This window comes from Convolutriloba macropyga, chromosome 3, assembly GCF_964194025.1.
Source record: "Convolutriloba macropyga chromosome 3, txConMacr16.3, whole genome shotgun sequence".
NCBI classification, from domain to species: Eukaryota; Metazoa; Xenacoelomorpha; order Acoela; family Convolutidae; genus Convolutriloba; species Convolutriloba macropyga.
In genome coordinates this window covers 77,262,119-77,271,850 of record NC_134470.1, presented here as the reverse complement: position 1 = coordinate 77,271,850, position 9,732 = coordinate 77,262,119, and the positions used below count along the sequence as shown (strand labels likewise).

The 9,732-nt window shown below is 35.1% G+C and overlaps 2 protein-coding genes across 4 annotated transcripts in view; both read left to right on the top strand.

The window, feature by feature from the left end:
* The window catches only part of LOC142337299 (putative E3 ubiquitin-protein ligase HECTD2), a 38,455-nt gene extending 34,762 nt beyond the window's left edge, over positions 1-3,693 (top strand). For both annotated transcript variants that reach the window (XM_075386488.1, XM_075386487.1), the window contains exons 2-3: positions 1,220-2,591; positions 3,053-3,693. In XM_075386488.1, the coding sequence (XP_075242603.1) occupies positions 1,220-2,591; positions 3,053-3,632 (1,952 nt within the window). In that variant the 3' untranslated portion in view covers positions 3,633-3,693. The remainder of the gene's footprint in view (positions 1-1,219; positions 2,592-3,052) is intronic.
* Positions 3,694-8,545: 4,852 nt separating this feature from the next.
* Positions 8,546-9,732, top strand: part of LOC142337297 (innexin unc-9-like) — a 37,090-nt gene continuing 35,903 nt past the window's right edge. For both annotated transcript variants that reach the window (XM_075386484.1, XM_075386483.1), the window contains exon 1: positions 8,546-8,717. In XM_075386484.1, coding sequence (XP_075242599.1) covers positions 8,635-8,717 — 83 coding nt within the window. In that variant the 5' untranslated portion in view covers positions 8,546-8,634. The remainder of the gene's footprint in view (positions 8,718-9,732) is intronic.

The window sequence follows — 9,732 nt, the reverse complement described above, 5'->3', positions numbered from 1 at the left end:
TTTAGCTGAGTTCTAGGCAAATTTCAGCCGTTTTCGCCTTTTTGTTTTACTGCCTTACGTGAAATTTGAGAGGACCCCTATTACCTAACCAGTTTTTGAATAACAAAATTTTTTGCGGATATAAAATTATTTTTTTGAGAATTATGACAAAGAGAAATTTTAATCAATTTTTCTTAAATTTTTGAAGTTTCTCGTTTTTTTTTCTATAATTTTAGACAACTTTTCGACTGTATTATGGTTTGTTCATAGTTTTTACGACTCGAAGAGGAGTATTGAGATTTTACAGGTTTTTTTAAAGCAGAAAGCAAGTTTGTGCATGACTTGAATTTTGACTTCTTTCTGTTCGAGCCTTTACCTCCATTTTTGATTGTTGACTTCTGTTTTCGATCTTTCGACTTTAACAGTAGCTTCGTTTGTAATGTATAGTATTTAGGAATTGGTGGTAATGTTCAAGGTGAAGAGGTCATTTTGAGAATTTTTGTTCCTATATAAGTCACCTCTAATTATCTAAACTACACCGCACAACCCCCCACCCCATCACCTATCTACCCCCCCACCCAACACCTACCTACCCCCACCTCCCCACCGCCCCTGCAACCCCCCTAATTTACCCACCACCTACCCCTACCCCTGCCTTCACCTAGTTAACCCCACCTACCCCCCCCCCCCCAACTACCCCAGCACTAACCACCTCCCCAACCTATCTACCCACCCACCCACTTACCTACCCCCCCCCCCACCAACCTACCTATCCCCCCACCCCAACTTACCCCCGCCCACCTACCCCTACCCCCCAAACTACCCCCTCTCTTCACCTAACTACCCACGCCTACCACCACCCCCCCCCCCCCAATTACCCCAGCACTACCCACCTCCCCAACCTATCTGCCCATCCACCCCACCTAGCTCCCCCTGAACCTGAAAACTTTTAATGTGATTTGTTGGGCTACTTTTGTTTTTTTTCTCTTGTCTATTTTGATGTTCTGATTTCGGTAAGAGAATATAATGCACGACGATTTGAGTCGTTTCCGGTTTTCTACCGGCTATGTTTTTTATTTAATTTTCCAGTTCAATTTGGTTTTAAGAGCTTATACATGATTCGATTTCAAGTATTTTTTAAATTCTCATGAATGATTTAAGTAGGTCTAGATTTTTGAGGGGTTGTTTTTTGGTGGAGACGACTCTTCGATTTTTTAAACAATTTTTTCCGTTATTTTAGAATCTCAGAATCTGGACCTCGGTAAAATCTACATTACCAGCGAAGTTCTTGTCAAAACTCGAAATAATGAATCGATACAGACATCTGTCAACGACAAAGTTGAGTCAATGTTTTCCATTCTAGAGAAAAACAAGTCACACAAATCAGACATCATCGAAAAATCGGATGAAAAACTTGCAATTTTTTCGTTTGCCATTCTTCACCTACCAATTTTTTTCACATCTCCAACACAAAATTTGCTGAACAAACTGCTGAAAATGATGCACGATTCCTCGAGACAAAGTCAGCAAAAACTCCGCGAGTTAATCAAATCAGTCAAGACGCAAGACTCAATTCGGCTAATCGTTCCGCAATTAAAAGTTTTCCTCGAAAAAAATTCAATCGAGGAACACAAAACCCAAAATTCGACAGACCCTGAAAAAACAGAAACATCCGAAAGTATTACACATAGTACCAAAATTTCAGCTGAAATTGCTTGCTCACTGGAAATGACTTGCTGGATGCTTCAGTTAGTTCACACATCAAGCAGTTCAGTAATTCAGCAATTTCCAGAAATTGAGCATAAGCTATTTATTTGCGACTTCATCAATGATGGGTTGTTAATAAATCATTATAACGCTTGGATATCTAGAAATAGGTCAGTAGACCGAGAGTTTTCCTTCTGCGACTTCACTTTTCTGATCAGTTCTCTTGAAAAGAGAAAGTTGCTTACCAAAATCGCTGAATGTGAAATGGTTTCAATTGCTGAAAATTACTTCAAAGGCGAAGTCAAAAAAGCGCACAAGAAAACGCGACATCAAAATAAGGAAATTAAAATTGACGTTGGTCAAATTTTCTTCGAGGTTAAAGTCAGGCGAGATAATTTGGTCGCCGATTCTTTGAGAGCTATAAAGGAAAACCGCGAAAATTTACGAAGGAAGCTTAAAATTGAATTCGAAAACGAAAAAGGAATCGATTTAGGTGGCCTGACTAAAGAGTGGTTCATGTTATTGATAAAAGAATTGACAGTTTGCGATGACTCGAAAGGCCAGAAATCTGTTTTCACGACTGATGAAAACAGAATGTTTTATTGGCTAAACGGAGCCAATAAGAATTTGGAAAAATGTTACTTGTTTGGCTGTTTAATGGGTTTAGCTATACATAATTCTACAATTATCGATATCAATCTGCCGCTCTTCTATTTCAAGAAATTGTTAAGTCCGGCAGTTTATAAAACTAATTCGGTTTCGATGGTAAAAAGTGAAGTTGGGTCGATTGAGGTTGAGCTGGATCATTTGAGTGACTTTCAGCCTGACGTCATGCGAAGTTTGCAGAATCTTCTAGAATATTCTGGAAATGTGGAGGATGATTTCGCTCTTGATTTCACTGCAAGGTTGGTATTTGATATTTCGGATATACTCTACCCCCCCCCCCCCCCCCCCCTCCAGCTTACTGGGTACATATTTTTTTACGCCCCCCGCGCACTTTTTTTTACATAATAGCGCGCTATATGATAACACATAATTTGTAACTGGGGGCTTAAAAACACCGGGGCGGAGGAACGGGGACGGGACATAATAGATTCGATATTTCTACTGACCGACACGCTATAATTTCACCGGGGGGGGGGGTATAATTTTATGGGGAGGAGATATACTGGAAACCTGGGAACGTCCACGAACTGGTTTTTAGGAACTGATTCTTTCAGTTTTGCGAAAAAAAATTGCTGGTATTTAATGACTCTGTCAGCGCTGCTCAATTTTTATGTCGCTATGAATCATGCCTGTGCAGATATTTAATATTAGGTTTCTGTATTCAGTAACTGCTCTGTAAAATTGCTCAGCACTGTTTCAGTGTATCTGAGAACGGATCAGTGAACACATTCAATTTAAAGAGCAACGGCAGCAAAATTCCAGTCACAAACGACAACCGACAAGAGTACGTGAACAGATATCTAGAATTCAATCTCAACAAATACGCGCAGAGCCAGTTCGAAGCTTTCTACAAAGGGTTTCACCAAGTTTGCGATTCCCAAGTTTTACTTCTCTTGACCTCCCGTGACCTTCAAAGAATTATTTGCGGTGACTCCACTGACCTTGATTTTGAAAAGCTGCGAAAAGTTTGTTCATACGAAGGCGGATTCAAAGCGAATGATTTGACAGTTGAAAACTTATGGACGGTCGTGAAGAAGTTTGATCAAAATGAGCAAAAATTGTTTTTGTCATTTTTAACAGGTTCAAAACGGCTTCCGATTGGTGGGTTTTCAGAAATGAAGTTCACGTTGAAACGAGTTGACGCTTTGAGTGATCAAAGTTTACCAATAGCTCACACATGTTTTAACGAGTTGCAGCTGCCAGTTTACAAAGATTTGGAGACACTTAGGGAAAAGTTGACTTACGCAATCAACAATTGCCGGGGATATGAACTGGAATAGCTTCAAAAATACTCACCCTAATTAGACTAGAAACTTGTTCAGTTTTCGGGGAAAAAATGCTTAGCACAGCCCCAGGCGAGACCAAATGGTTATCTTGCAAGATCTTACAAGCAAGATTCTTGCAAAAAATGGTTATCTTGCAAGGTTCTTGCAAGACGAATGGGTATCTTGCAAGATTTTTCTTAAAAGCTCCTGAAAACCGGAAAAACGTTGCTCAGAGCATTAAAAAAAGAAAATTGCTTTTTCATCTTCTGAATGTGATTGTGTCTCAATAAATGCAGTCATTTTGGCTGAATTGGAACACAAACATTGCGGTAAAAAATATATTTTTGAACTTCGGAAATCAGTTCAAAATTTCAACCGATGGTTTGAAAGTTCTCATTGGTGTCGGCTGGGGAGCTTAATAAATTCTAAACAACGCACTTTAAATTTTATTAATCAATTTTGCACTCAAAATAAATACTAATGTTATTCATCTGAGAGAGAGAGAGAGAGTTAATTTATCCTCGCTTGTATAGTATAAATACAGAACAGCATAGATTTAGTAGAAAAAAAAACAACGAAGTTTACAATAGAATAGCAAAGTACAGCAGAACGATCAGCATAGTATTATTTATCTTCAAGCAAGGAAAGGACACGCAACGAGGTCGTTTGACCTACTTCACAGCGTGCCCAGATCTCTCTGGATAAGCGCATCAAATGACAATACAATTCTCGCAAGTACACTTTGGTTTGACCATCGAAAGTCCCAGAAAAATCTTCCCCGTTTTGGTCTCAGTATATTCCGGCTTCAAAAACTGGAAGATGTAAAGCAGGGACTACAAAATTGAGTACATATTTTAATAATATATTGTATTTTAGTTATAGCCTTTCTTCTGAGGAAATTAAAAATGGTAGTATTCACATTCCATGAATTATAAAAGTTACAATGATATGAGATTAACTAATCGCAAAAATGAACGGTCAAGCAGATTTCATAGGGTAATTTGCAAGTTATTCTGGAAGCCGCCGTGTTTTAGTTTCCACTTTTATTATTACTGATTGTTACAGCCTGTCGCATCAAGAACTACCAAAGTATAGATTTTTCAACTAAATTTATTTGCAGACAAACAGAACACTCTATTTGTTTTCAATGTTCTGATTCATTTTAAATCATCTTGTTTATCAAAATTTTAGTTAATCAGATTAAAAGGAACAAATTATTTGTTAAGGGGCACATTAAAAGAGTTTTTTAAAAGAGTTTAATGACTTTGAGACAACCCATTGATGTTGTACAATGACTTTGCACTACTATTGACCTCTCTCCGAAAAATTAATTAACAAGAGGAGTGTTATCTATTATCTCTTTCCAATTGCCGTTTGTTGAATTGTACTTCAATCTTCTATTATTTTTATTCCCCACTCATAGCCTAATTTCAAAACCAAATGATATGGTATGAAATTCAGACACTGGGTCTTCGACAATTATAACATCGGTATATCAGACCGGCGTTTAGCTTCAGGTTTGACAGAACTTTTTGTTATAACATTTACGTTGCTGTTCACACCTTTTAAACCAGGAGAACCTTTTAAAGCTTTTTTAAGCATTTCGGGCAACTAGACGCTAATAAAATAGAGCTAAACGGGCGCACAGTAGTCCATTGCAAAAATGTGAGATCAATGTTGAGAGCTCATTAGAGCAGAATACTTAAATTTGATTTACCAAATAATCTTCAAATTTAAATATCTCAAGATGCATAAAACTACCAGTCCAATTTTGCTACATACGGAAAATGTGCCGCCAACAGAAAAAATTAACCAAATTGATTTCATTTTTTGTAAAATTTACAATGACTTCAAGTATTTAAGCAGAAAGTTAAAATGATAAAAAATCGAATTTTTACAAAAACTGTCCATCAAGCTTATTTAAAAGGATAACTGGGGGAGGAATAAAATGGAACTCTGAATTAGTTGCTATGTTTTACTACTGGTTCTTACAAGCTTCGACTACTCACAAAATGTAGTTACAAAATTATAGAATTCTCAACAATTTTGATTTACGGATAAAAACAATGCGGGAAATCTTTCAGCTCACTTACTCTGAGAAGTGTAAGTTAGGAACAAAATATTTTCATTTCAGAACCCATGATTAGTCTTCCTTGTTTATATAAAGTACGCAGCCAATCTGTGCTTAGTTTTGCCTGTCCCGTACGAAAAATATGTCACCAATGAAAAACATAGCAGGACAAGTCCTGGCATAATTCAAAAAATTTTCATTGACTAAACAAAACACTAAACACAGAATCGACTATAAATTGGTTGAGAAAACCATTTATAAAAGATCTGAGTAAAAAAATGGAAAAATAACAGTAAAAGTCAATGTCAAAATGCCGCATGTGAACAAAGAACCACTAGCGAGAAAGCGAGTTTTTGTTCCAACACGATTTTCTCACTATGACTTGAAATCAGAAATAAATTATCAGCGTAGAACCACTTGCTTTTTCGCTCCACTTCCCGTTTCAAATCATCAGTTCAATCTGACTTTAAAAATCAAGAAAAGGTGTGCACAGATCTTAAAAGCATAGCCACAATTCCGGAAACCAATCGAAGTCGTGCCCGAAAAAATTAATATCAAATAGCCAATACCTTATTCCATAATGTATCAAAGCAGAGAAAAGAACAGTCTTATGTTAAAAAACAAAAAAGACTTTCGCCAATTATAAATTAACATGATAAATTAGGAAAATTCAATATATTATCAGTACACATAAAAATGAAACTCTTGTTTCACGCCTTGAATACTAGCAATATAACAAAAAAAATAACAGCCAAGTTATACTGAGCTCACAAAGATCTCTAATTTCCAAATAAGGAGAAAAATCAATTAAAACTGTTTAAAATTTCTCAATTTTTTGGTCAAATTTCATAGTAGGAGACAACCTTGTAGCAAAAGAAACTTGTATCCTTTGTAGAAAACAGAGCCTGAAGGCATGAGGCTTTAATTTATTTACTAATAACTCTCATAAAACCATGCAACGGGCCAAAACTAGAATAAATTCAGCAATAAAGGTGAAAATCTCTCAAACTAGAGTTGAATTGCCGTTATTTACAAAAAACTTCAAAAGTCACGATAACAGTCTGAAATTATTACGTTAGACAGCATACCATAACCTATGATACAGTAACCTGTTAGACAACATAAAGTAACTGAAAACTAAAAGAAAAATAGCTTCAAATAGAAACTCGTGAACAAAAAAATCACTCGCTTAGCGAATAAATTTTCACACCTACCTTTCCCTCTCTTTTTCAAAAGAAGTTAGGATCAAAAAAAAAATTTTTCTCTGCTGTTCGAATTTGATTACTGATGTAACTTTTTCACACTATAATCCCTCCCTGAATCTCATGTTTCGTTGATCGCTGACTTATAAAAAAACAGAGAAACATAAGGTCTCTTTGAGTCGTAAAAAGACAGCGCACCAAAACAATTCAAGTCCTTTAAATTGTAAAAAAAATTTTGGCTTTATTGTACGCATGTTTTTTCTAGAATGCATTAACGAATTTAGAAGTATTTCATTTTCATCAGTAGTAGAGGTTTGAAATTAGCTATGAGTCTCTCTATTACACCCTGTTGTTTCCTCAATTCTTTCGGCCTCTCCACAATTGGAGAGCCAAAATTTTCGAGTGGAGGTTGGAACTACGACTTCTTAAGAATTAAGCGTCCCAAAATAAGGAAATTCCAAATAATGTGGAAATTTTGGCCGAGAAAATTAAACAAGCTAATTTTTTTTGCTTTGCTTTCAATTAACTCTTTTTGGCGCAGCCGCATTTCAAAATTCAAAATTCACTACATTTCCTGATGTCCGGGTGACGTACTGATAATTGTCACAACCAAATATTGATTAGATTATTAGATAGTGAATATTAGATATTTATCAAACTGTTTTCATTATGTCTTAAAACATGGAAACTTTGCTGGGTGTATTATTTAGCATTAAATCAATCAGAAAATCGCATTACATTTTCACAATTTTGTGGGTCAGCCCGCAATAAGCTTTTTTTATGTGCCTGCCATTTTCACTAGCGCCATATTTGGTAAAATTCATTTCTATATATCTCATCGATTTAAAATTCTCCGCGACCTGTTTATGAAAGAAGAATGAAACTGCAACTGTTTAATTTTAAATATTTTTGTTCACAATTTAAATTTTAAATATTTTTGTTCACAATTTAAATTTTAAATATTTTTGTTCACAATTTAAATTTTAAATAATTTTGTTCACAATTTAAATTTTAAATATTTTTGTTCACAATTTAAATTTTAAATATTTTTGTTCACAATTTAAATTTTAAATAATTTTGTTCACAATTTAAATTTTAAATATTTTTGTTCACAATTTAAATTTTAAATATTTTTGTTCACAATTTAAATTTTAAATATTTTGGTTCACAATTTTAATTTGAAAGAAAACCACAGAGGTTGTTTTTGTACGAGAAAGGTCGAATAATTAAAAAAAATTGACTGAAAAAGAGCCTCAGTTGTCGGAACCATCCACTTTTAAATTAGGGTACACGAAATATTGGCTCATTGTTCCTCAAATAGAAAATCACGCATAATTGGGTCGACAAAATTATTGAAACCTAATTCATTCGTAACTCAATCTTCATCTCAAATTCCAGCCTCTATATAGAAATCAAGTAATGTCGGTATGTAAGCCAAATCAAGCGTAAAAGCAGCACGTGCGCACGTGCGCGAGGTTGTTCACGCTTCGATTTGTTCTCTAATTTGTTGCATGAAATGCATGCTGAAAATTTAAAAAATCCTGGATGGAAAATTTGAGTGGAATTAAGCAAGTCTAAAAATATGAAAGAAAACTGTTATGGAGTAAAATTTCATGTATCTTTTTAGTAGTGCAATATTTTGAAACAATTGTAGCTTCGGTCAGCGAAAACGTTCCGGTACAATTATTACAACGGATAGTTTGGAAATTTAACTTTTTTGTTGTCAATCTTTTCGGCTTCAGCAATGATATCGGAACTAGCTTCAAAATTGATTCAGTTTCATTCGGGTGGATATGATGGAGATTTTGCGGACCGAGTCAACTTCAAGTAAGGCCAGACACCTCTCAACTTCATAAGAACTACTTTTAAGAATATAGTTAGAGGGCTGATCGATCATCTGTTAATTTTGCAGCTGATTTTTTTTCTGATGTACCTACCACCGTTGTCGTTTTGTCTGTACGGAGAGCTTCAAAAACAATTAAATATGTCACTAAAACTTGACTTACTGACGCATTAAACAGTTTTTTAGCTTTTCAGTTTAAAGGTGAGAAACAATACAAGCTATCAAGTCATTAGATAATGTTCAAAAAGTATATTGCAGATTATGAACATTTCGGAACATTTTTTGGAATATTTTTCCTCGAAAGTACTTGTCATTGATCAGCAGAACTAGCAAGCATGATGAAATTAAAACGACGGAGTTATACAAAAAGGTTTTGCCCAAAGTTGTTTTTTTTTCTGTTTTTTTCAAGGTCCATAAAGGGCACATTGAATACCCCAAAGTTGCTACTCGTCTAATAGTGGTAGTGGCTAAGCTAAGACTTAATTTATTCGGGAGTTTTATTCGGGAGTTTTACTCATTGCAATTTCTTACAAATTTTCTCAGGAAGCTAAGTGTCGCATAAAGTGACGTAACAATAAAATATTGGAACAAGATGATGACATCTGTTGAGTGTAGTTATATTGGACAAAATTTTTGCTTAGTTTTTAAGAATGAATACAAAATTGACAATTTAAAGTGCGTTGTTTAGCTCGAGTATTTTCAATCGTAAAATGGAGCAAACGCGTTGACCTGCCCCTAAATGAATCGTGAAATGCGGATTTCTATCTGCTTCACAATGTGAATCCTCTCTCAGGGTTCAGCGTAGAGATTTCGTATGATATAGTGCCAATTCTATCTATAATATATTAACAAAAAACAACTCAATGCAGAGGAAAACTGAAAATATTTTTCAAGAGAGAAACAATGCTCAAGTTTATCTGTGGTACTTTATTCGTGAAGTAGAATACAGCAGGATTGATTGCTTAGAGTAAGTATAACTTGGACCCATTCCTCAATTTC